The sequence below is a fragment of the Microtus pennsylvanicus genome, chromosome 2 (genome assembly GCF_037038515.1).
Source record: "Microtus pennsylvanicus isolate mMicPen1 chromosome 2, mMicPen1.hap1, whole genome shotgun sequence".
NCBI classification, from domain to species: Eukaryota; Metazoa; Chordata; class Mammalia; order Rodentia; family Cricetidae; genus Microtus; species Microtus pennsylvanicus.
The window spans coordinates 12793372-12820719 of NC_134580.1; the positions used below are offsets into that span (position 1 = coordinate 12793372).

The 27348-nt window shown below is 51.3% G+C and overlaps 1 protein-coding gene across 1 annotated transcript; it reads right to left on the reverse strand.

Annotated features, from left to right (window-relative positions):
- Positions 1–8734, reverse strand: Pnpla5 (patatin like domain 5, triacylglycerol lipase). Its single transcript, XM_075960199.1, has 9 exons — positions 8539–8734; positions 8017–8249; positions 6251–6316; positions 5793–6002; positions 4700–4760; positions 3713–3898; positions 2544–2670; positions 735–851; positions 1–123 (listed from the first exon to the last, which is right to left on the reverse strand). Exons 1-9 carry the CDS (start codon positions 8729–8731, stop codon positions 21–23), a joined length of 1296 nt encoding a protein of 431 aa, XP_075816314.1. The 5' UTR covers positions 8732–8734; the 3' UTR covers positions 1–20.
- Between the last annotated feature and the right edge of the window lie 18614 nt (positions 8735–27348).

Genomic DNA, 27348 nt, shown 5'->3' on the forward strand with positions numbered 1-27348 from the left:
GGGTCACGCATTTGGTTGGCCTAGCCCAGTGCACGATCAGCAAGTCTGAGGTTCAAGGCCCGGTTCTCAGAAGCAGCTGTCCCCCGCTGAAGGGGACCAGAGTCTGCGCTGGTGACAGGCAGGCTAAAGAGGGAGCAGGAAGCGTGTGTGAGTTCAAGGCTTGGAGTTTGGTAAAGGCAAGGTGTACCACAGGGACCCCCTTACAGAGAGCGAATTACTTCATCCCCAGCCCTCTGAGGAACGTCTCAAGCCCTCAGCAGAATCAAAACAGGAGAATATCAGAACTCCAGGGTGGCTTTTCCTAAGAGGACAGGGGCAGGAGAGTATGAGTACACTGTGTCTCCTACATCAGGGAAGGTGTCAGAAGACAGGCCAGCAGTCCCTAGCCATATAGAGCCAGCCTTGAGGGACAGGGTGAGAATTGTACCAACCACAGAGCTGTGATAAAGACCTAGACTGCCTAGACTGACCAGTGTGACTGGCTCAGAGCCCCCAGACACTGGGTGGTACACACAGCAGTGAACACAGACAGGTCTCCCCAGGTGGATGGACAGAAGGACATGGGATACATGTTGGGCACTAAATATAAGGTGCTGAATGCTAGATGGACGCTGTGTGGTAGGTACTAGGTTCTGAGTTCTGTGAATTGGATACTAGGCACTAAGTGCTAGGTAGGGGATGTAGACAACATGCTTAAATCCTGACAAACACCCCAGTCCCTCCCCCGGCCTCACCTGCCCAGCCTGAGGAGCTGTGTCTTTGCCATGGAGTAGACCTCAAGGGCTGTACTCTTCAGGAGCCCCTGCATCCAGTGCAAGTCAGCTGGCATTTCAGGCAACCACAGCAGCAGCCTGTGAAAGGGACAGAGTCAGCTTCCCGGGGTGCTAGGGGGCAGTCCCAGATCAAGGGTGGTCCCTACGTTTCAGGCAACAGCTGGAGAGAGGGGAAAGGAACAGAGCCTAAACTGGACAAGAAGATCTCAGGAAGGCCCCGTGATCACATCCATAGCAGGATAGTCAAAAGTGGACTTTTCGGGGGAGGGATGGACCTTGGGGTCAACTTCTGTAGAGTTCCAGTGAGAAGCCTGTGGTAGAAAGGGGAGGGGTCGTGTGATGCTAGCTTGGAGGCTGCTCTGCAGCCTGGGGAGTCAGAAAAACCGTCTCTGGGTCTCAGCTTTCCTCTCCTGCCAAAGGAGGACCATCTGCCTATGGTCCTTTACCATCTCCATCTCCATCCATCCCTCTTCCTGACCCGTGTCACTCATCCATGTCCCTTTCGGAGGCCAGTGCCTTCCTCTTCTCTAAATGCCCCGCGTGTGGGTTATAGGGGATATCAAGGGTGAACGTAGCATGTTCTGGGCTGATTCCAGCAGCTTCACACCGTAGAAATGGCTAGATTTCTTCATTTTCATTTCAGCTCACAGTTTTAGTAAACAGCTCTGCGTGAGTCGAGTGTGTCAGGAGGAAGCGTCTCTCCATCAGTCCTGACCCAGTCACTAACTCAGGGCAGTACAATACAGAGCGCTGGGGCCCCCCATCATAGACTTTCTGAAGGGAAAGGCGGTTTAGAAACAGAGCACATGGCTCTAGTTCTGGGCAGAGGAAACCTTGAGTTCAAAACCGCTTGGAATTGTATAGAAAGATCCTGTCTCAAAGAGAAACGCCAATCTCCCTATAGCACCCCTCTGTCTAAATCAGGTTCGCTCACCTGACCACAGACCCCGTGTGTCTGGCCCTGGCCACTCTCTAGCCCCATCTCATACAGACACCAGGGTTCACTCCAGCCACACCTCCCTTGGGATCCTTGGATGTGCCTGACTCCCTTCTGCTCCCTTTGCACACAGTACCCCATCCACTTGGAAGGCCTTTCTTTCCTCTTTGCCTGATGGACTGTGGCCCATTCTTAAGACTGTAGCGTGGATGCCATCGCCTGCCTTCTCTGACAAACAGTTATGAGTACAGGCCAGTCTATCTCAGGGCTAGTGTGGCTCTCTCCTTACAAGGCTGTAAGCTGTACACTCCACCAGGCCAGAAGTAAGATCGAGGTCAGCCTGCCTCTCTTGCCCTAGCTAACACCTGGCCCCTGGTCAGCCCTTGCTGATGAATGAGACAATGAAGTAACATGGTCCACTAACCCAGCAAGGCCGAATGCGCAGTACGAGGGCTCAGCTGCCATCAGACTGATCTGAAGGAGCCTTGTTTTTAGGAAAAGTACCGTGACCCAGAGAGGTCAAAAGAGCTGGCCTAGACCACACAGCCAATCTAAGATAGACCAGCTGGAAGAGTTGCCAGAGGCATCGCGTTGTCATCGAGGCTCTGATCACGGAGCAAAGGGCAGAAGGTCACAAAACAGTCTAGGTACTACCCAAGGTTCTGTGTAGCCAATCACACCACCTCCCTACCAATCCTCTGGCAGAGCCTACTCAGGCGCTCCATGGGCCAGCCCACAGCAGATAGTGTAGGGAATGCGGGTGCCTGCCAGCTTGAGTCACTCAGCCACCCACACTGGCCACAAGCCTGCCCCCTCAGCCCGGGCTATCTCACCTCCTGCTCCGGAAGTAGACATACTCGAAAGGCAGTGTGCAGGGCAGTAGCAGATAGGTCAGAACCCTCCCTGGCACAGAACACTGGAGTCGAGCCCAGAAGTCCCGCTTGCAAGCCTTCCTCAGTGCTGAAAGACAAGGAGGGGCCCCCTTAGTCAGCCTGGGGTCCCAGGCGCCGCAGACAGCTTCCTCCTTCAGCATCTCCACGCTGATGGAACCATTGCTGCCAGCAGGGGTCGCCATGTACATGTCTTCTCAACCCACTGAAGCCCTCACAGAGGAGGAGACGAAGGTTCAGAGTGGTGGTTCAGAAATGCCTAATGAGAATCTCTTCCAGGAAGAAGCAGAGCCAAGCCAGCCTCGAAGCCTGCAAGGCTCCTGTCCTGAGGTCTACTAGGAGAAGTCTGCCATGCTACCTTGGATAAACAAGTCTCCCCAGGCCTTTCTCACAGTAATAGACTCAGAGCTACTGTGAGTACAGCATCTGTTTTGCGAGCTCCAACCCCCTTGTTCACCAGACTAAGCAGGGCAGGAATGACATGAGTCAGGAGGCCACTCCAGACTGCTGGGAGCACAGACTGCAGTTTGAGTTTGAGCAACCATGTCTGAGGTTTGCAGCCAAGGAGACGACACCCAACTCCTTCTATCCCCAGTCACAGGAAATGGGTTTTGTCAGAGCAACAGAAAAGCAACCAAGACACCAGCTCTCTCCTCCTGCCTATCCAGCTCTCCCCAAGTTCATGTCTGATGTGTCACCCCTTCAGCAACCATTATCCTGTAACCCCAGAGACCTACCAGCCCAGCCTCTCCAGCCCCAGGGCCTCTGCACATATGATGCCCTCTGTTCAAACTCTCATCCTTCCATCTTTGACTGGCAGCCCCTGTTTGAAGTGTCTCTGGTATGTCATCTGCCACTTGGGCCTGTGCTTGTCTCTAGGTACCTCACTGTGGCCTGGGCACAGACCTGGCCTCAATGCCCCAATGGCAGACAGGAAGACTGGCTGAGTTCCTTCTCTTCTTAGAGCCTCAGTTTCCCCACCAGTGAAATAGTGCCAGGTTGTAGTCAGGAGTGAAGGATTCAGAAAAAGCGCCCAGCCACACTTGACGCTTAGTAGGGGTTTGGTAGCTGTGAGCATTCGGGCATGCAAGTGGTGAGAGAAAGGGCAGTACCAGCCTCCAGCTCCGGTGCCAGCAGCTCGAAGTCGGGCACATCCTTGACCAGCACATTGGGGACGTCCCATCTGATAGTCAGGCGAAGTTTCTGGCCCTGGTCATGGTCAGCACTCCTGGGTTCCTCCACGGGGGCTGGGGGTTCCTTAGACACCAGGGACCACAGCACTGGCTCCTTGGTGAGTCCTGGATTGGGAGGGAGAAAATCTGATAGTTGGTGCAGCGGCAGCCTCCAGGGGAGATGGTGGCTAACTCTCCACCTGTCTTAGTGCCCAAACCAACTCCAGGACTCAGCCTGCTGGATGAATACCAGCAGGGCCCTGGCCTTCTGTCCAGACTGCTCTAGAGCCCCAGAGGCATAGCTCCGTTTTCAAATTCTGTCCTGCTCACATCTGCCAGCCTTGGGAGTCTCAGCCCTCTACCTCAGTTCCCTTCTATCAAAAGAACTTAAGTCCTACTGTCGTGAGAGTTAAATGCAGTACTCTGAAGCTCTGGCCTGGTGTGGGGTGCTGCAGGTTGTGGTGGGGTGCAGGGATTGAAGATTGGTCTGGAACCCATAGCCTGGCTTCATCTCTCACGCTTGCCTTTACAGGGTGACAGACATGCTTCCCAGACCTGGGGACCATGCACCTCCTGCCAGCTAACAGCCCCTTGGAGTGCAGCTCTCCTGCATCCATCCACCTCTGTCTTCCCATCCCAACTAGACACTCTACAGCTGGTCCCAACCCAGCACAGCTGTTGACTCCAGGGATCTCTCCCTTCTTGCTCTCCCCATCTCAGGCCAAGGTGAACTCTTTCTCTGCCTTAGCTCACTGCTGGAAGAGCCTCTGTCACCCACAGCCCATCTCTATCACTCTGCCTCGGGACCCAGAAGGCACATTTCAGTCTCCTTAGGGTGGTTTGACCACACACAGAGCAGGCGTTGAGGTCCCAGGGTTCAAACCCCGGAGAGGCGGAGTCCACCCCATTACTGCCTCTATCACCTACCCCGTCTCTCCAGGAACCTCAGGGCATCCAGATAGCCTTGTCTGCAGTAGTCAGCTACCACCTGGGACACACGGAAGAGAGGGAAGACAGCGCTTGGAGTTCCTTAGCAACAAGCCACGGTCTGGAGACATGTCAGCAGATGAACACATCCCCAGCCCAGCCTGCTGCCCCAGTGACCCTCTGCAGGGCTCAGAAACCCCAGGGAGACCCAGAGTGAGCACGCAGCACAGGACTGCTCCTGACGTCCCCTCCCTCTGTGGTCCTCCCTCTAGTAGACAGAGTGACAAGTCCTGAGTCAGGGTCAATGGGGTCTCTACCTGACTCCCCACAAGTCCAGGGCAGTCCCTTCCCCTTCCCCACCATTGGAAACGTGGTGTGGAGTGGAAGCAGAGCTCAGAGGACAACTGTGGATCCGTCTCTCCCCTTCTGCCTTTACGTTGGTTCCCGGACTCAAACTCAGTCACCAGGCTTGCCCAGTAGGTGCCTTTATCTGATGAGCCATCTCACTCTGTGAGTGTGTTGTGTGTGTTGTGTGTGTGGTGTGTGGGGTGGTGTGTGTGTGTGCTGGTCAAAGAGACTAGAATAGTCTACAGGATTAATTCCAGGCCAGCTAGGGCTACATAGTAAGACTCTGTCTAAAAATAAAAATTAAAAAAAAATGAGGCATTGAAGAGATGGCTCAGCAATTAAAAACACTGACTGTTCTTAAGAAAGAGCATAGCTCAAGTCCCAGTACCCATGGTGGATGGCTCACAACTGCCTGTAACTCCAGATCCAGGGGTCCAATGTCTTCTTCTGGCCTCTGTGGGCACTGTGTTCACATGCACAAATACACACACACACACACACACACACACACACACACACACAAATAAAAATAATAAACCTAGAAAAAGAAATGGAAATAATTGCCTCTGCTAAGTTGAGCGTAGGTCACAGCTGGACTCTAGCCCTCACCCAGGAAGAGGCAGGAGAGGCAGAACCCACCTGCCTCTGTGTGAAATGTGTGAAAACCCATTGTGTGAAATGAGACTGGTCAACAACTAAAGCGGAGGCGAGGGATCATGGGCCAGGACCATGCAGGGTGACCTACCTCAGGCTTGGGGGGGAACAGGCTTATGAACCCCTGAAAGAAGTTCATGGTAGAGATCTGGAAACTGGCATTGAAGGCGGTCAGCTCATACAGACTGCCTGAACGGCTCTGGGGACAGATGTCCACCGTCCCATGGAAGGGAGAGACAGTGATGGTGGTGGGAGAATCGGAGAAGGGCAGGTTGTTGCTCAGGGCTCCATCAATGTAGCGCTGCAGGGCAGGGAGGCAGTGGATCACATCGTCTTCCCCACACCCTCACCGCTGACTGGTGTCTGCATCCACCCCTCTCACTCAGGGGCTGAGCCTCTTTAGGGGAGGCTTGGTGCACAGTAGGTACTCATGGGGAGGTGGTGTCCTCACTCTTCCGTCCACCTCTGGACAAACTTTTATTCCAGCTGCCTGGAGCCCAGAGTGGGACACAAACAGGGTGGGGGATGGGGGCTCCCAAACACACTCACCTCCCCTCTGAACTCCGGAGGGATTGTCCCACAATAAAAGGGGAAATACAAGGAGCAGACCAAAGCCTAGAAGACAAGACAATCGTCCTCGCTCAGTGTTCCACACTGTGCGTGCTTCTGGCATCTAGCAGGTGAGACAGGAGATGATGCTGAGCCTCATCCTGTTCTGGCCCATGCGACCACAAACTCCGGTGAAGAACAGAGGAACATGGTCCTCCTTGACAGCACCTTCCTCTCTCTGCGGAGGGCACCCCAGCTGCCTGGAGACTTCAGGTGGGATGCTCCACGATATATAAACCAAGGTATCTGTACCAACCCTGGGTCTGGCATAAAGGTGCTACCAATAATCTCTGTGTATCTCCCCCAAAACTGTTCTCAGAGTTGATCCAAACAGATGCTCCTCTGAGGAGGACTGTCAGGACCTCCCTTCCCATGAGAGACACCATCTCCCAGTAGAAGCCCTGATAAGTGCCGCTGGGCAGGGGTGGAGGGGGAGGTGCTTCATCTATACATTGTGACCACCGAGCGCTGGTCTCGCTGTAATGGGGCTGCGCATGCTGTCCTGCGTCGTAGGATGCTTAGCATCATCCCTTGTCTCTCCTGCTGGATGCCAGCAGCATGCACAGCGTGGCAGGCAAGGATAGTTCCAGCACGCTGGAGGGTGGGGCGGGACTATGCAAATATTGCAGACCTAGGGCTCCAAGTTCAGGGGACATAGACCCTCACCTGACAACCCTAAAAGACCTCCATTCCTCTGACTCTCCCGCGGAGAAGCAGACACAGTACAGGTTCCGAGGGTTCCTTCCCACAGATGGATACAGTTGATGACAGCTGAGACTCACTGAGCACCTTTATGTGCTGCGCAGGTGAGCACACAGGGACAGCCTCTGAAGTCCTTCCCCGGGCATCAGCCCACAGCAAGTGGTACCCCTTAGGCACACTGAGAACCACACACCTATGATCCAGCAACTGCTGGCTCAAGCTGCCTCAGCGTCCGGTACAGGTCACCATGATGAGACTAGGTATATGCAAACCTCGGTGTCAGGGACAGACAGAGACCCTTATAGAAAGGGTGGGAAGAGCTGCATTGAGGGACACCAGGACTCTTCACACTGGGCTGAGGTCCTCCCACACGGAAACCCATATCCCTTCAGAGCTATTCCCCTATGGCCCTGCTCAGTCTCTCGAAAGCCTGTCTCCTCCTCCACCCCCCTCCCATCATATCAGAACCAGAACAGGCTCCATTCCTTCCCAGCCTTGCTCTTCCTATCACGTTTCACATAGGCCCTTTCTTGTGAGGTGTGCTTATTAGATACAAGTCTGGGAAAGGCAAGGATTTTTCATTTGTGCCCCCTCCCTGGCAAAAATCACAGCATACAAACAGTGCCCACACATAATAGATGCTCAGTAAATGTTTGTTCTGGCAATCAGAAAGCATTTGGAAGATGGGGGTGGATGGGTCAGGGAGGGCTCCTCCCGAATAAGCAACTCTAGATGCCCTGGCTACAGAAGCTGACTTCCAATCAACCTGGCCCAAGGAACCTTTGGGTTCCTCTCCACCCCATCCCCTAGAGAGCCTTGGACTCAGACCAGTCCTGGATGCAGTCTAGCTCCTGCTGCATACCCCAACATGCACACACACACACACACACACACACACACACACACACACACACACACACGTCACCCACAGAAACCCCTGGGCTCACTATTATTTGATGGCTTATTCTTCTTGGGCCTCAGGTCATAACTCAGCATCAGCTCACCTGGATGAGTTCATCTCGAGTGGCAAAATGAGTGACTATGAAGTTCTGGCCATCATACCATCGGGTAATGGAGATGCCCAACCTCTGGGAGGCCAGGATGTGGCAATTCTCAGGTAGGGTGTCCTGCAGCTGTTTCCTGATATGCTCAATGGGGCCATAGGCCGGGTGGAAGATGCCCAGGCTCAGACGCTCCACCTGCTTCACCACGCTCAGGAGACTGGAGCAGCAGAAGTCTGCAAGGTGGGTGGGGGCTAAGGTCTCACTACCTGGGACCACCGAAGTTCACCCTCACCCACCCACAGCCCACCTTCCTCGGGGATGCCTGGCAGTCAGTACATGATATCTCCTGTCCTGGGTATCAGTGACCTTAGGGGTAGTATCCCAAATCTGAAGCCAGGACCCAACTTTGGAGATAAAGGTGACCACAGTCCTCAGATTTAGAGGCTGGGTGTAAAGACCTCAGGAGGAGAAGGGGGTACCTTGCCAGGTTCACCTGTGGTGTCCCTGGACCTCCCCAAGCACCTGCCGACTTGCCGCAAACGATGCTCAGGGCGTTGAGCGCGCCTGCGGAAGAGCCATAGAAGCGACGGGCGCCCTGAAGGATGCACGGTGCACGCTGGCGCAGGCACTGGGTGGCCCCCACGTGGTAGAGGCCCAAGAAACCGGCACCTGCGAAGGACAGGCTCCAGCCGCCCTCTGCCTCCAGGAAGTCCATAGTTGGGCGCTTGGAACACCACAGCCTGGATGTAGCACAGGAGCTAGAAAGACCGCTTGCCAGGCACCAATGAACTGGGACCAGACAAGGACTGGGTCGGAGCTCCGGTGGTGCAGCAGGGTGGCCCCGCCCTATGCTGAGTCACCTGTAGCCCTAGCAAGTGAGGGACTGGCACGATTACCCTCTCCAGGTGTGCACAGTTGTGCCCAGAATCATTGCGATCTGTAAGAACCCTGGCCAGGTCCGCACGTTCACTTTGCTCCAAATTGCAGTTGCCTAACCTTGGGGTGTTTGCATTTGGAAAGGACAGGAGGCATAATCAGGAAGAGCCAAGCCCCGACTCGCGGGGGCCCAACCTGTGAGGCCAGGGGTTAGAGGCCTGCAAGACATAGGAAGGGAGGGAGGCTGTAGACCTGGGATCTGGGCTCAGTAGGGACACTTCCTCCAGATGCGTCAACTCCCCTCACTGCAGTTAGCAAGAAGGGACCAGACTCGCAGGTGCACATGTCTGAACAGGTGAGGTGAGAAGGTGAGGTGAGGTAAGGTACTTACACATCATGTGGAAATCAGGCCGGGCATGCCCTGGGGGGGGGGCAAGGGAAATGAAGCATATACCTGGAGGTCAAGAAGAGCAAGGCGGCAGCAGTGTGTGGGGTTGTGAGCAAAGAGGACCCCAGTAAAGAAAGGGGATGAGTGGAACCCAGTAAGACCCACACTGGACACCAGAGGACCTTACAAGTAGTCAATAAGGACAGAAAGCAACACACTGCAGGCTGCCTGGTAGTCACATTCCCTGGCAAACTCTGTGCCCCAGTTCAGTGGCTCATCCAGTTAAAGTGTTGCCAACCCTGACCACCTGAGTTTCCACCCCCACGATCCCCACGGCAGAGGGAGAGGATTGACTCTTGTAGGTTGTCCTCTGACCTCCGTACCTACACCAAGCCACTGGCACCCACCTGCGCGCACACACACTCAAAGATAAATAGATGTAATTTAAATGTGAACTGCACTCTGGGATGTAAAAATAATATATGTCACAGGTGACCTGTTCTCGAGGGCGTGGCTCTGAAGAGTCCAGAGCAATGCAAGGAGGGAGGAGAACTCGGGGACTGACAGCAGGTGGGGGGAGCACAGCAGGGCTAGACTTGAGCACGGTGCAGCATCTTCCTGTACCATCTCCACCAAAGCTGCCAGGAGTGGGCAGCAAGCCTTCGGGACTTGCATAAGACCCCTGCAGGGCAAGGAACACCCTGAGGCTTGTTTCCTTGGCAGTGAGATTCTGAGGATCAGGTGAGGCTGGAGGGCAAAGGTCAAGGACACATCTTTGCAACTGTGCTGGTAATGGTTTCTGCCAGCAGCGTGAAGAGGTCCCTTCCCCACTGAGGGACTCCATTCAGGTAAAGCCGGGCCCTGATTTTATCTCAAAAATGTTCAGGGCCGGCAAGCAGTGAGTTTAGCAGATATTGAGGCAGTCGTGGAAGAAGAGGACAGTGTACATGCAAAGCAAGGGGAGTGCTTTTTTCTTTTTTAGACATTTCATTTATTTGTGCGTTTGTATAAGACAACTTGTGGCAGGGAATTGGTCCTCTCCCTCCACAAGTGGGTCTCGGGGACCTTCACCCACTGGACCATTTCAGGGTCTTCTATACCCTGTAGTTGCCATTATCCTTGTTTGAGACTTCAGGAAGATGAACACAAGCCTTGGTGGTAATCCAGCTCTGTTGTGACTCCCAGCCAGATTCTGGAGTGCTGGGCTCTTTCTCTTCCGTATTTCATTCATATCCCCCATCTTTCTGTCTTTAATCATAGACTTTTCCCGGGCTCTAGCCTGAGGCCTGCTTGGTAATATGCTTTCATCTCTACTACAACCCTGTGAGGTAACATGACCAGCCAGCCCCGGTTTACAAATAGAGCCACAAAGACCTATGCCAGGAACCCAGGAGAGCACAGCAGATGGGGGGGGGTGCGGAAGAGTCTGGAAGTAACACTCTGAGGCACAGTAGCTGGGCTCCCTCCTACAGGAGGGGCAGGTTGCAGATGTGCATGGGTGGATTGTAAGAGGGGCCTGTTGCAGATGTGCAGGAGTGGGTTGCAGATGTGCAGGGGGTGGGTTGCAGATGTGCATGGGGTGGGTTGCAGATGTGCAGGGGTGGGTTGCAAATGTGCATGGGGTGGGTTGTAGATGTGCAGGGGGTGGGTTGCGGATGTGCATGGGGTGGGTTGCAGATGTGCATGGGGTGGGTTGCGGATGTGCATGGGGTGGGTTGCGGATGTGCATGGTGTGGGTTGCGGATGTGCATGGGGTGGGTTGCAGATGTGCAGGAGTGGGTTGCAGATGTGCATGGGGTGGGTTGTGGATGTGCAGGAGTGGGTTGTAGATGTGCATGGGGTGGGTTGCGGATGTGCATGGGGTGGGTTGCAGATGTGCATGGGGTGGGTTGCAGATGTGCATGGGGTGGGTTGTAGATATGCATGGGGTGGGTTGCAGATGTGCATGGGGTGGGTTGTAGATATGCACGGGGTGGGTTGCGGATGTGCATGGGGTGGGTTGCAGATGTGCATGGGGTGGGTTGCAGATGTGCATGGGTGGGTTGCAGATGTGCAGGGGTGGGTTGCAGATGTGCATGGGGTGGGTTGCAGATGTGCATGGGGTGGGTTGTGGATATGCATGGGGTGGGTTGCGGATGTGCATGGGGTGGGTTGCGGATGTGCATGGGGTGGGTTGCGGATGTGCATGGGGTGGGTTGTAGATATGCATGGGGTGGGTTGCGGATGTGCATGGGGTGGGTTGTAGATATGCATGGGGTGGGTTGCGGATGTGCATGGGGTGGGTTGCGGATGTGCATGGGGTGGGTTGCAGATGTGCATGGGGTGGGTTGCAGATGTGCAGGGGTGGGTTGCAGATTGCATGGGGTGGGTTGCAGATGTGCATGGGGTGGGTTGTGGATATGCATGGGGTGGGTTGCGGATGTGCATGGGGTGGGTTGCGGATGTGCATGGGGTGGGTTGCGGATGTGCATGGGGTGGGTTGCGGATGTGCATGGGGTGGGTTGCGGATGTGCATGGGGTGGGTTGCGGATGTGCATGGGGTGGGTTGCGGATGTGCATGGGGTGGGTTGCGGATGTGCATGGGGTGGGTTGCGGATGTGCATGGGGCGGGTTCCAGATGTGCACAGGGCAGGTTGCGGATGTGCATGGGTGGGTTGCCGATGTGCGTGGGGTGGATTGAGGATGCGCACGGGTGGGTGGGGGTTGGGGAACCCCCACTGTGTCAATAAAGCTCAGCAGCATTGCTTTTGTCCGACAGAAAAAGGAAGCACATTCTGAAGACTGAGACAGCAGAAGTGCAGGTTCAAAGCCTGGGAAAGCTACAAAGCAAGGACAAGATCAGCCTTTGTAACTTAGTGAGACCTTGTCACAAAATGAAAAATAAAAAGAGGGCTGGCAGCCAGGCAGTGGTGGCTCAGAGAAACCCTGCCTCAAAAAACAAAAACAAACAAACAAACACAAAGGTAAAAAGAAGGCTGGGATAACCACCGCCTAGTGGTAGTACACACCTTTAATCCCAGCACTTGGGAGGCAGAGTCAGGCAGATCTCTGTGAGTTCAAGGCCGGCCTGGTCTACAGAGCAAGTTTCAGGACAGGCTTCAAAGCTACAAAGAGGAACCCTATCTTGAAAAACAAAAACAAAAAAGAAGAGAGCTGGGGATGTGGCTCGGTGGTGGAATGATTGCCTAGCTTGCACCAGGCCCCGGGTTCAATCCCCAGCACTGTAAGACCAGGAGTGGGCATGGTGGATGGTGTTGAAATCATGAAAGACAGAGAATCAAGTCTTTGTCTTGACAACTAGACAGCTCGGAGAGGTGACAGCTGAGCACAGCCCAGATGACCCTCCCCGCATGTTTGGTGACACTGCAGATGGACCCTCATAGATTAAAAACATCCTAACTAGAAATGCAGTCGCAAATCTTGGTGATGGCATCTCTACTACATATCTAATGGAGAAGACACTAGAAAGGACCCCATGGGGACAGTCCAAGAATGTCCATCTGAACTGGGACCACACCATGGAGCTGTGCTGGTGGTCAACTCGTGGGTTCTGAGTGCTATAATGCGGTTATCTAACACTCACTTTGCAGGCAGGTGTGGTGGAGCACCTCTATAATCCTGACCCTTGGGAGGCTGAAGCAGGAGGATTGCCGTGAGTTACCAGACAAGCCTGGGCTGCACATCAAGCCCTGTCTTTAAACACATGAACAAAGAAGCTCGCCTCGTTCCTGAGAGACAGGCTGAAGTGTTTGTGAGTGTTAAATTGACATCAAAGGCCCCTCCCTTAAGGAAAAGCCATCCACCTCCGGCCTGGATAGAGACTTAACAATCCATGCTAGCCAAAACATGAATTAACCCATTTGAGTCAAATCACCTGGCTAAGGGATTCTCTCTCCCGTCCCTGGAAAGCAAATTCACCTAACACTATGCTGGAGAGAACAGAGGAATAATAATTTAATGAGAAGACACATTTTTCTTCCCAGAGTCCTGTGTTTGTGTGTTAACTAGGAAGCCACCATGAGGTTCTTTGTGGTTTGGTTGTTTCTTTGTCGTCTTTCTGTCTCTTTCTTTCGGATACAGACAGGTTGTAAATATGTGTTCTCTGGTATTTTGGGCTTTTTCACTCTTTCTCCAAAGCCACTTCTCTTTTGTCACGTACCTCCGTGCCTAACTCAAGCGCATGGCTTTTCTCTTTGTCTTCCTCCTCCAGGCAGCCTCTGGGATTTACAGCCTGCCTGCCTGCCCTGGGGTTTTACTAATAAAATTCTCCTCGTGCTTCCTTTTGAGCAATTCTTATATTCTTTGAATGATCCTCAGAACCCTGAGAGAGAACCCCCATCTCCTCAATAACATGGGGCTCCCCCAAATTTCTAGTCATAAGAGCGGAGGCTGAACATTCCCATGTTTGTCTCAAAGGGCTCTGCAACTAGACACTGTGCTCCCAGCTCTATCTCTGTGTCTCTACCTAGGGAGCTCTAGGGGTAGAAAAAGCAGGAGAGACTATTGCAGGATCTATGGACCCAGAGGAGTGTGTCTGAAGGAAGCTAGCAAGGCCAGGCAGGGAGGAAGAACTCTAAAGAAAGTGTCATTGATGGGCCCAGTTGACCAGGCAACCTTGCCCATGGTGGGAAGAGCTGAGGGGATGATGGGAGAAAATCTCTGTATCTAGGGGAGACTGTGATGTAAACATACGATGTCACTAGGCCATGTGGTTGGCCTCAGGCATGGAGAAGGAGGAGGAGGAAGAGACAGTGACCTTGGTAGCAGGCAGACCTTTTCTTACTGCTCCTCAGTTCTGGATGCTCTCCCCTAGTTGCTGTACCTGGTTCCAGAGCGGCAGGGTTTCCCAAAGCACTCTACCCAGGACCTAGGACCCTGTGGTACAAGAGCCTCAAGTGCCGTGTATCAACAGCCAGCATCTTTCCATCCATGGAGAAAATCCTGGGTGGCCCACGGCTGCTGTGGCTCCCAGGACACATTGGGAAAAATAGGTAAGGAAATTGTACTCAAGGCAAACAAGCAAAACTCCCTCCACCTACAGCGGAGACTCCTGTAGTGTAGACGCTGGCCCAGGCCTTGGTGCCCCACTTGCATGTCTAGGGTCCCACACGGAGTCTGGTGCACAGCAGGTGACTATGTGGAACCTGAGTCCAAGAAGGTGAGGAGTTAGCAATGAGGTTGCCAAGGAAAACTGCAGCTGATCTTGGTGGCCATCTCCTGGTGACCTAGATATCCCTTTGACTGAACGTGCTGGAAGCTGCAGCTAAGCTGTTCCCATGGCTTCAGAAACTGAGGCATGGCGGGGGTAGGGTGGAGAGATGGCTCAGCAGTCAAGACCCGGGCTGTTCTTACAGAGGACCTGGGTTTTGTCTCCAACACACACATGGTGGTTCACAAACTGATTCCAGTTCCAAGGAGCCCAACGCCCTCTCCGGCCTTCAAGAATGCTAAGCATGTACAGGTTGCAAAATAATTGTTAAAAGAAAAGGAACCGAGGCACAAGGCTTTCTCCCACGCCTGTGCCATAGTGAAGGAACCTTGACTTCATTTTCTTGTTTTGTTTTTCAAGACAGAGCTTCTCGATTTAACAACCCCGGCTTTCCTGGAACTCACTTTGTAGAGCAGGCTGGCTTTGAGCTCACAGAGATCCCCAATTATTGGGATTAAAGGCACGTGCCTGCTATGTCCAACTCTTGACTTCATTCTAACATCTGCGTGTGCCTGTGAACTCCTCATCAGACATTTTACGGAGGATTGTGTGAATAAAGACTCTAAAAAAAAAACAACTAAGTCCACTATGATGTGGAAGAAAAAAAATCATCACCTTACCCAATGAACATGAATATGATACCCACGCCCCATCTACCACCTAAAAACGCCCTCCCTGAACCCTGATCTCACCTACAACAGCACCAACCTCACTGGAGTCCCTCACGCCAGGACAGAAGTCCCTGCCACTCGTTCAGGCATCTCTCCTTCCCCTTCCTCCAGCTCCTACCTCCTTCCTGCTTGTGTCCCTAGCCTGTCACCTCTCACCCAGCAGCAGCAGCCACCTCCAGCTGTCTCTGGGCCATCCCACTCCTGCTTTCGGCAAGATGACTCTGGTCCCAGTTTCACAAACCTCTCCACCTCCTAGCATTGCCACACTGCAGAGAGAAACCTGAAAACCCAGCCTTCTTCAATGACCAATGGTCACCCACCAGTGGTTCTGGATGCCTCTACCTACCTACCTACCTACCTACCTACCTACCTACCTACCTACCTACATCACTGACAGCCAGCATCAGGCCTTCCAAACAGAAGCAGAGGTGCAGAGCAAAGAATAGCTCAATTCCCACAGGGAATAAATCAGCAAATCAAAACAGGACCAACTCTGGTACTGACAGTCAGACTCTGGCAGCTGGAAGGAGACCTGCACAAACCAGACAAGGTAGTAGGCACCCCAGAGATGGGAAATGCTGCCTCCTGGTAAGTTTGCCATTTGCTTTGGTTTGGTTTTTTTGTTTGTAGGTTTGGTTTGGGCTTCTTTTGGTCTCACTATGGAGCCCTGGCTGACCTGGAATGCTTCGTAATCCTCCTGCCTCAGCCTCCAGAGTGCTGGGATTACAGGTGTGTATCAATTTACATTGTTTCCAGCTTAGTCATTGGCTTCCATAACAGGACATTCAGGATGTAAACTGGAACAGATGCTTGTGCTTCTCGGGGGTGGGGGGCAGTCCTTTTCTTCCAAGTCCCTTACATTAGCATGGGTCCTTCAAGAGTCCTTCAAGAATCTGCCCCCCCCCCCACAGACCCCTGAGATTTCACAAGACCTAGTTTTGCAAACTGCCCCCAGCCAGCATGCTCTACACACGGATGTTGGGTGCTCTCAGCTCTGTGTCTGTGACAAAGCTGTCCTGGTGCATTCCAATACCAATTATTTCTAGGTGGTGACCTGGGGACTTCGACTGATCCGTGCCTCGGTTTGCTCTTACACTGGAGGTAACAGGCTGTCTCCTCCATAGATAGATGCTGAAGATGGGCAAGTTCATACAGCCCAAGTGTTGGAAGAGCCCAGCACAGGTGACCCTGTGTTCAACAGATGACATGAACAGGTCATCAGAAGGGTGAGATGTGTACCTGCAGGAAGTGAGGCTGTGTGAGTAGGTGTGAACTGGCCATTTTCAAAGGGTCTGCTTCCCCGGGTGCTCTCGCCATTCACCCGACCTAAGGTTGGCGCACGTGTGAGCCCTGCAGGACAAGTCAGTCCAGCTTTATCTGCCCGGTGTGGGTGTTTATGAGGTTTGGTGGCTCCTGCATCTGGGGCCATGTCCTTGTATCAGGACCTGGGCAGCATTGACTCATCTGGGTAGCCTGCCCCCTCAGCTACAGATGACAATTGAAGACTTAGCTTGAGGAGCTAACTCAGCCTCACCCATTCCCTTGGGTATATCTGTGCTTGGATTCAGGAGGAACCCCTCCCCCATCTGGACCCCAGAAAGCAGCCACTAAGAAGCAGCTCATCAATCTCTCAGACCTGTGGCTGGGGACTGTCCTTTTCCTTGTGGGACAGGTGTGGCCTTGAGAATCTACCTGCAGGCGTGGATTCAGCCAGGGACAGTTTGCCACGGATCCTCAGTACCTGCATCTCACCCTGCAGCTGGCAGGGCCTCCAAGTCTGTCTGAGGTACTGGTAATGTTGACGTCTAATGGCACCTCCACATAGAAGCCCCACCCTCTGGGATAGCCACAGTGAGGGCCTTCGCTTCTTTCTTCTTTATGGGCACCTCTCTTCATATGGCCAAAGTCTCGGCAGTCACCAAGCTTGACTGAGCTGGTTCTCACTTGGGCGTCCAGCCACTTGACAGCTCAGTCTCTCCCACACCAGACCTTCTATCTTTGACCTGGGTAGTCTTTTCTCCTTCTAGAAAAGTCAGACTAGCCGGGAAGTGGTGGCACATGCCTTTAATCCTAGCACTTGAGAGCCAGAGACAGGCTGATGTCTGTGAATTTAAGGCCAGCCTGGTCTACAGAGAGAGTCCCAGAACAGCCAGGGCTACACAGAGAAACCCTGTCTCAGAAAACAAAACCCAAAAGCAAAGAGAGAGAGAGGAGAGAGAGAGAGAGAGAGAGAGAGAGAGAGAGAGAGAGAGAGAGAGAGAGAGAGAGAGAGAGAAGAAAATAGAAAAAGCTAAAAAAAGAAAGTAAGAAGTGCAATTACTTTCACCAACAATACATTTTACTTATTGGTATAAATAATTTTCTCCTTATACTTATAAACCTTATGCTTGTACAAAACATCCTTATTCAGATGCTCCATTTTCAACAGCTAAAGGAAACTGTCATCCCGATGAAGCCATAGGGATGGCTCAGTGGGTAATGTATTCACTGCCCAAGTGCAAGACTGGAGTTTGGATCCCAGCACCCTCCCCAAAACAACCTCCTGAGTCAGAGGAGGACTCTGGGGCAAGTTGGCTAGCCAGGCTAACTGAATTGGCAAGCTCTGGGTTCAGTGAGACCCCCTCCTCAATACATAAGCTAGGAACTGGTGGGGGAAGATACAGCTAATGTCAATCTCTAGCTTCCACATACACAGGTATACACATACAGCCACACATATGTAATGTCAATCTCTCGCCTCCACATACACATGCATACACATACAGCCACACATATGAGAACACATCTACGCATACACACACACGCACACACACACACACACGTGCACGCGCTCTCGCACACACACACGTGCACGCGCTCTCACACACACACACACACATACACACACACTCCCCTCCCTCCAGATAAGTGATTCTACCTTCCCTGTCCCTGCCCTCTAGACCCCCCCTTTTCTCCCTTATAGGACTCTATGTCCCCCCCCACTCTCTTCGTGGGCAAAGTATGGGCCCTGGCCCCTCACTCAACTAAGTAGGACTGGAACCAACTCCACAGGAAGCATCTCCACGTGTCACTTGCTAAGCCTACCTCACATCCCCACCACCAGCTGCTCAGGGTGGACCCTGGCATCCCTGGGCGCCATGTGTCTCAACCCCCTACTCCTGCAAACAGGAACTAGCAGGCCCTCCCTCTCAGCATGACCATGGCTTTAGAAAGGGTGGCTCAGTGGGTAAAGACACTGGCTACCAAGCCTGAGGACCTGAGTTTGATCCCCAAGACCCACATAGTAGAAGGAGAGAATCTGCTCCTACAAATTGTTCTCTGACCTCCACGTGTGAATACATACACACCGGTACATGCATACACACAAATAAACATGTAAAATCACATATGAGAAGTAAAGGGTGGCATGTACAGATGACACACATTCTGGTCTTAGCATGCCTTTGACCGGGTTGTCGTCTACTACTCCTATCCCCTGGGTAGACAGGCTCTACAAATCAGCTCAGGTCTTAAGAGCACTGGGGTTAAATAGGACTCAGTTCAATGAACCTGGGAGACAGAAGCCTATCGATCGCTGCTTTGATGAGTGCTATAACCAGTCAGAGATGTCAGCCGTTCCCACAGCAGCCCTAGGGAGGGAAGGGAAGGTGTGCAGGTCTTAACGGCTCCTGGAAGAGGCCTGGGGGCTAAAGACTTCTACTTTACCTCTGTTCTCCAGGGGTTCCTGGGAATGTGGGCATGTGATGCCACTTACAGGAAATGGGAACAAGCATCCATAATTCAGGAAGACGGGAAGGACAAATGGAGGGGATGCGTATATGTGCTATCCTCCAGGGTCATGTGTGATGTGAGACAAAGCATGGGGCTGCGGAGGTGGAAGCTGGGTGGCCAAGATCAGGATGGAGAAGGCTGCAGCAGGACATCTGGGATAACTGCCAGCAGAGGGGCAAAGGGTGCACTGTCACCTTTGCGGGTGAGCCCTAGAGATACCAGGTGCCAGAGCTAGGAGATGGTATCAGCTTACTAAAATGAGGACAAAGAATGTCCTTTGGGCAGGGCCAGAATGGCCTAGAGGGCCCAGGTCAGCCTCAAGTTGGCAGATACAGATACTGCACTGCTGAGGTCATCTGAGGATGGCACAAGAGGTACCCACTGTACAGGTGCCCTGAACCCCCTAGGTGCACAGCCCCGAGGCCATCACAGAAATGAGTATTGGGCAGGTGAGGGGTCTGTGACACTGGAGATGCAAACATCAGAAATTCCAATGTCCAAATGGCTCCCTGAACAAATCAGATGGATACATCCTGTGCTGATCATCCGCCCACACTCCTGGAAGGGCAGGCCCTGTGACAGCTAGTCTGCTCCCACAACCTGAGCCATGCCTCATACCCATTCCAGGACCTAGGCACCCACCCCACCCACATACAAGTCTAGAATGTCTCCTGTCTCCTTGAACTTAGGCAAGGAATGCAGGCAGTTAGCTCCAGACACTGCCAGCCCTGGGTTCCTACCAGGGTAAAGGCTGCTAGGTCATCATGCCACCATGCTCAGAACATCTGTCTCTTCAGATCACGCTTGCCTTGTGAACTGAACTCAGTTTGCCCTGTCTTTCCTGTTCAGCTGCCCACAGTCATCTGGAGTCTGCTGGTCCCGTTGAAAAACATGAACCCAACAGGGCATCCTGACAAAGACTATGTTCTATCCTCCATGTGGAATGAAGACAAACTTCTAATAATGCTGGCTGTCCTAGAACTCACTCTGTAGACCAGACTGGCCTCAAACTCACAGAGATCTGCCTGCATCTGCCTCCGCCTCCTGAATACTGGGATTAAAGGCATGTGCCACCACCACCCGGCGGAAGACCAACTTCTTATCCCCAGACTTGGGGTGGGTGTTGAGCCCTCTGCAGAACTGTTCTTTTTTAAAAAAAAATATTTATTTATTAAGTATACAGTATTCTGTCTATATGTATGCCTGCAGGCCAGAAGTGGGCACCAGACCTCATTGCAGATGTTTGTGAGCCACCATGTGGTTGCTGAGAATTGAACTCAAGACCTTTGGAAGAGCAGGCAGTGCTCTTAACCGCTGAGCCATTTCTCCAGCCCCTGCAGACCTGTTCTTGTTCAAGATGGGCAGCCAAGCTTTGTGCCCCTGTAGGGCACAAAGGGAAACTGGATTGCTAAAGAACAGAGTGCCTTTTTTTGGTGGAAGATGCCAGGCTCACAATCACCAAGGGGAACCTCTCAAGACACAACATGGACAGGTGACCCAGAGAGCAAGTGAAGAGGACAGAAAGGAGCAGCTGAGGAGTAAGGGCAAGGACTGAGGACAATGATGATGGCCTCCTCACCTCCAACCTGGCCAGGATTTGTCACCTGCTAATCCAGAAATATCACTGAGAAAAGGCCTGCAGGTGGCTGCCTGGGTTCTTGAATCTTTGCTTATTCTCTCTCTTTGTCTCTCTCTATGTGTCTCTGTCTGTCTCTCTGTCTCTCTCTGTCTCTGTCTCTCTCTGTCTCTGTCTCTGTCTCTCTCTCTGTCTCTCTCTCTCTCTCTCTGTGTGTGTGTGTGTGTGTGTGTGTGTGTGTGTGTGTGTGTGTGTGTGTATCCAATCACAGGAATCCCAAACTGACCTCAAACACCCTACATATCCAAGGCTGGCCTCTGACTTCTGGTCCTGCCTCCACCCCCCTAGTGCTGGGCTTATATGTATGCACCACTGCGGCAATGTGCCAACTTTCCCTTCTCAGTCTTGAGTCCTCCTCTCCACTCAAGTACCCAGGAGCCGAGACTCCACCCCCTAAGCTATGTCTCCACTTTCTCTGGCACACCAACAAATATAGCGTCCACCTTGTCCTATTTTCTCTTCCCAAGAACCTTTCTATCATTACTAATTCTCCCCACAAAACATCCAGGAAGACGCAGTACAGTTTTAAATATTGTGAATTCTCAGACTCCAAGTTCACACAGAGGCAGGTGCCAAACTGAGCCTGGTTTCTGACTCTTCCATGACCTTCAGCAAGCTGGGTCCCTGTTCCCTGGGCTCGGTGCCAAGTACTTAGGAGGCCAGAGCCCTGTGGCTCCTGCCTCTCTGGTTTCAGAGATAACCCCACTTAAGGGCTATTTCTGGAGGCAGTACCCAGCCAGGAATCCTGAGCCAGTGGCCTGGCACTGCCCATCACTCTTCATTTGAGGCAGCTCTTTGTGGCCTGTGCACAGTGGCCTGGTGCCTCACATCTGCCCTACTCGCCGGGTCAGCTTGAACTCTGTGGGGGCAGTCCCAGCTCCCCAATTCAGTGGCAGGGATTTGCGACCAACAAAGTTCCCACAGCCCGATTCAGGATGTTTGCCTGGCTCCCATATAGGCATGAGCCACATCCTTTACCCATCCCTATTCCTTAACCGGGGGCCGTGATCTTAATGCTCGTTTAGCCGCTAGTTCCCCTGAAGCCCTCTGCAGTATCTTTAGAGGAAGCCAATTTCTTCATCACTAATGATTTCAGATCACTTTATAATGACATATGATTGATAGGGTTGGGGACCTATGAGTAGCTCAGTGGGAAGAGGGCTTGCTAAGCAAGGATGCACAGGGCCCTGGGTTCAATCCCCAGCACCCAATAAACCAGATACAGTAACTAACAACTGTAGTGCCAGCACTCTGGAGGTGGAGGCAAGAGGATTAGACCGTCAATGTCATTTTCAGCTTCATAGTGAGTTCAAGGTCAACCTGGGCTAGATAAGATCCTCTCTAAAAATCCTTAAATAATATGCCTCTGTTTGGGGGGTCTACATTGCAGACTTGCTAGTTCTAGTTCATTCCAGCACACTCTATCCCTGTTTTAGAGCTTGATGTGGTGGTGTATGTCTGTGATTCAAGACAGAGTACCGAAAGTGTGGAGCCAGTCTGGACCACACAGCAAGACTCTGTCTCAAATGCAAGCAAACGAAAGAGCTTCAAGATGACATGATGGTGCACATCTGTGACCGCAGTCACAAGGGAGGGTGAGGCAGGAGGATCACTTGGTCTCAGGAGTTGGAAGCCAGCCTGGGCAACTGGTGAGACATTGGCTCTTCAAAATAACAGAAGGGCTGGGTGTGGTGATCCATGTCTGTGATCCCAGATTTAGCAGGCTGAGGAAGGAGGATTGCCATGAGTGTGAGGCCAGCCTGGGCTACATAACCAGACCCTGTCCCAAACAAAATGAAACAATAAGAAAGGAAGAAAGGAAGGAAGGAAGGAAGGAAGGAAGGAAGGAAGGAAGGAAGGAAGGAAGGAGCGGCTGGAGATGGCTCAGTGATTAAAAGCACTGATGGCTCTTCCAGAGGACCCAGGTTTTAATTCCCAGCACCCACATGGAAGCTCACAACTGTCTGTAACTCCAGTTCTTGGGGATTTAGTGCTTTTTTTCTGGCCTCCAAGGGCACTGCATGCAAATTAAGGCAGCACATCCATATATATGTAATAAAATGAGAATAATTAAAAAGACAGAGGGAAGGAAGGAAGGAAGGAAAGAAGGAAGGAAGGAAGGAAGGAAGGAAGGAAGGAAGGAAGGAAGGAAGGAAGGATAAATTCCAGGTACCTGACAGGGCACGATGCTCAGCGGTCACTGTCCCCTTCCTACTCTGCTCCCCACAGCAGAGCTCAAGTATCAGATTACCTACACTAAAAAATGCGGACATTCTGGGCATCACTTACCAAACTTGGTCTCACTTTACACATTCGGAAACTGAGCCCAGCAGCAGCGCCTACCTGCCTAGGTCAAAGCAAGCATGCCATGGAAACAGCCCCATCTGGGCCTGTCTAGTCCTTTGGCTCAGTTGGGGCAGGGCAGGAGAAAAGACATATGAACCATTTCATGCTATCCCAATCCTGTTTGGGCCAGAAAAAGTGGGATGCCAGGATACTCGACAAGGCACAGTAGCATGTACCTATAATCCTAGCACTTGAAGGCTGAAGCAGGAGGGTCAAGAATACACACAGTATATATTCATGCATACATGCATGCACGCATGTAGGCATGTTCACTGCAGAATATTCTCCAGCATCAGTTGTGACAAGGGTAGCATCATCCCTTGATGGTCCCAGGGCTCAGTGCCACCTAACACCAGCCTGAACTCTTCTGTTAGAAAAAGCACCAGGATGTACCTGCTGGGGCCCTGCCCTCACTGGGGATCCCCTCCCATTCAGAGAAATTGGCCCAATCAAGGACTTTCTCTTTTGTGTCTCTTTAGACCTGATTAAAAAAAAAAACAAACTTGCAAACAGCTGGCCCCACCTTCTTCTCCATCCCAATGGATCTCCTCACCACAGCTGTCAGCATCCCCCATCTTATCCTTAACTTGTCTCAGCTCTTGCCTGAAGACACTTCATCTCACTGGGAGGCCGCCTGCGCTCCTGGTGGCTTTCCCCCTTGCTCCCCTCTCCTCTTCCAAGCCGCTGCTTCTCCTCCTCCTTCATCCCCACTGCTGTGACTCTTTACTCCACCGTACACACTTGTACACACCTATTGTCAATACATTGGAAGGTACCGCTACCAAGCCCTTTTCTCTCCGCCCTTCTCTTGTCCTCATTCACAGAGCCTTCGCCATCCATATTCCTGCCTCTCTGTCCTGTGGCCTCTTTAGATGGCCTCCCCCTGAACCATCCCCTTGAAGATCAGACTAGGGAAATAATTGGCCCTAAGAAATTAGAGGTCTCCCAGGAGACTTCCCCAAGAGAAAAGAAGCCTGAAGCCCTGGGGCTAGTTAGAGAATGGATTTATCTCCGGGAGAAAAATTACAACTTGTCAGGGGACCTTGCAGGGGAGCTGGGAGCTGAAACAATGATGGCCTAGTTTATACATGGCCAGATGGCTTAGTTATGCATATCAATTGCTTTTTAGTTAGACCCTGTTCTTGGGGCTGGGGAGATGGCTCAGCGGTTAAAGAGCACTGGCTGTTCTTCCAGAGGATCCAAGTTCAATTCCCAGCATCCAGATGGTGACTCACAACCAGCTGTATCTCCAGTCCCAGGGGATCCTCTTCTGATCTCCATGGTGACAGGTACACACATGGTGCACAGACAAACATGTAGGCAAAACACAGTAAAATAAGTTCTCAACCCAACCTCCATGTTTGGGCCTGAAATGCGATGTGGCATGGTAGGGTCTGTCTATCCTACCCATGTAGTCACATTGAGTTAGTCTCGTTTTTCTGCTTTTTCCTATAAAGTTAGTTAGCTTAATTGGCTTATAGAATATGGGTGGCTGAACTTGGCTTGTTGTGGACTCAGGCTGTGACCCTATGACCATCAACACCTGGTGCCATCGTCACCTGTCACCATCAGCAACTGCTCTGTCCTCGAGATCAGAGGTCCCACCACAATCTTCTAGTCCTGGGACTCCAACTTGTTCCTCCACAAGCTGTCCTCCCACAGTGATGAAAAGGTTTTCCCCTGCCCTCTAAGGTTCCATGAGCAGCAAGGTGCGAATTAACAGACAGTAGACAAACTGGCAGAAGAGACCAAGTTCATTTCCATAGGTACAGTAATGAATGCCCAGAGGTAGAGATTTACATACAAGCCTTTAATAACTATTTATATGATTTTTATTTAAGTGTGTGTGTGTGTGTGTGTGTGTGCTCGTGCGCACATGAAAGTGTTCATGCACTCTAGAAAATGGTGAAGTTACAGGCAGTTGGAAGTTGTAGCCACCCACAGTGACTGCTGACAACCCAACTCCAGTCCTCTGCAAGAGCAGCAGGTGTTCTTTTTAAAAAGAAAAAAAAAGATTTATTTATTTATTATGTATACAGTGTTCTGTCTGCATGTATACCTACAGGCCAGAAGAGGGCACTAGATCTCATTACAGATGGTTGTGAGTCACTATGCGGTTGCTGGGAATTGAACTCAGGACCTTTGGAAGACCATCTTTCCAGCCCGAGCAGCAAGTGTTCTTAACTTCTGATCCACCTCTCCAGCCCCCTGCCCACTTGTTAAGCTGATAGAAGTCTAAGGAGTGAGGGAGATGATTCAGCAGTTAATAGTCTCTGGGCATGTCTGAAGGGAGTTTCTAGAGAACTTCATCCAAGAAAAGAAGATAATGTGGCCTGCACCATCCCTTGGGCTGGGGTCCTGTACTCAATAAAAAGGAGACGGTGCACTGAGCACCAGCGTTCATCTCTCCTTCCTTCCTGATGCTGGCTGCAATGTGACGCTGGCCCTATGCTCCTGCTACCATGACTTCCCTTCCATGATGGACTGTACACTCAAACTCTGACCAAAACAAGCCCTTTCTTTTCTTTATTTTTCTCTTTTTAATCAAAATTTATTTATTTTTTTAATGTCTGTGTACCACAAAGATGTAGTACCTGAGGAGGCCAGAAGAGGACATCAGATACTCCGGAACTGGAGTTAGAAACGGTTTTGAGTGGGGCAGATAGAATCCAGGTTCTCTGGAAGAGCAATGGTAACTGTGGAGTCATCTCCTCAGCCCCAAACTCTTCCTTTATTAAACTGCTTTAGCCAGATACTTAGTGGCAGCAACAAGAAAAGTAACTACATAAACTAAAAGTAACAGCTTGAATCTGCTCAAACCCCAAATCTGCAACCAAATAAGCATCACCAACTGTAATGTGTGTTAGAGTAGCAGGAGGCTACTTTGGCCTGAACTCCTGCACCAGGTCCTGCACAGGCGCAGGAGGGGTCAAAGACACAGCCTGTCCGTTCTGGTAATGGGTTAAATAAAACAAAACTTGCTCAAAAAAAAAATTGTAAAGAAACCACTGGCAGGAAGTCCAAATTCCTCCAGGATCAGCACTTTTTTTAAATTGATATTTATTGAGCTCTACATTTTCTCTGCTCCCCTCCCTGCCTCCCCTCTTCCCCCTCCAACCCTCTCCCAAGGTCCCCATGCTCTCAATTTACTCAGGAGATCTTGTCTTTTTCTACTTTCTATTTCCATGTAGATTAGATCTATGTAACTCTCCCTTAGTGTCCGTATTGTTGTCTAAGTTCTCTAGGATTGTGGTTTGTAGGCTGGCTTTCTTTGCTTTATGTTTAAAAACCACCTATAAGTGAGTACATGTGATAATTGTCTTTCTGTGTCTGGGATACCTCACACAAAATAATGTTTTCTAGCTCCATCCATTTTCCTGCAAAATTCAACCTGTTATTTTTTCTGCTATGTAGTACTCCATTGTGTAAATGTACCACATTTTTCTTAGCCATTCTTCGATCGAGGGGCATTTAGGTTGTTTCCAGGTTCTGGGTATGACAAACATAGCTGCTATGAACACAGTTGAGCACATGTCCTTGTGGCACGATTGAGCATCCTTTGGATATATACCCAAATGTGGTATCACTGAGTCTTGAGGAAGGTTGTTTCCTAGTTTGCTGAGAAATCGCCACACTGACATCCAAAGGGGTTGTTCCAGCTTGCATTCCCACCAGCAATGCAGGAGTGGTCCCTTTTCCCCACATCCTCTCCAGCATAAACTGTCATCAGCATTTTTGATCTTGGCCATTCTTACAGGTGTAAGATGGAATCTCAGAGTTGTTTTGATTTGCATTTCTCTGATGACTAAGGATGTTGAACATTTCCTTAAGTGTCTTTCAGCCATTTTAGATTCCTCTGTTGAGAGTTCTCTGTTTAGTCTGTACTCCATTTTTTTATTGGATTATGTGTTCTTTTGGTGTCCAATTTCTTGAGTCCTTTGTATATTTTGGAGATCAGACCTCTGTCTGATGTGGAGTTAGTGAAGATCTTTTTCCATTCTGTAGGCTGTCATTTTGTCTTGTTGACCATGTCCTTTGCTTTACAGAAGTTTTTCAGTTTCAGGAGGTCCCATTTATTAATTGTTTCTCTCAGTGTCTGTGTTGCTGGAGTTATAATTAGGAAGTGGTACCCTGTGCCAATGCGTTCAAGTGTACTTCCCACTTTCTCTTCTATAAGGTTCAGTGTGGCTGGCTTTATGTTGAGGTCTTTGATCCACTTGGACTTGAGTTTTGTGCATGGTGATAGATATGGGTCTATTTTCATTCTTCTACATGTTGATATCCAGTTACGCCAGCACCACTTGTTAAATATGCTTCCTTTTTTCCATTTGATATTTTTTGCTTCTTTATCAAAAATCAGGTGTTCGAAGATGTGTGGATTGATACCCGGGTCTTCTAATCAGCTCTATTGGTCCTCCTGTCTGTTCTTATGCTG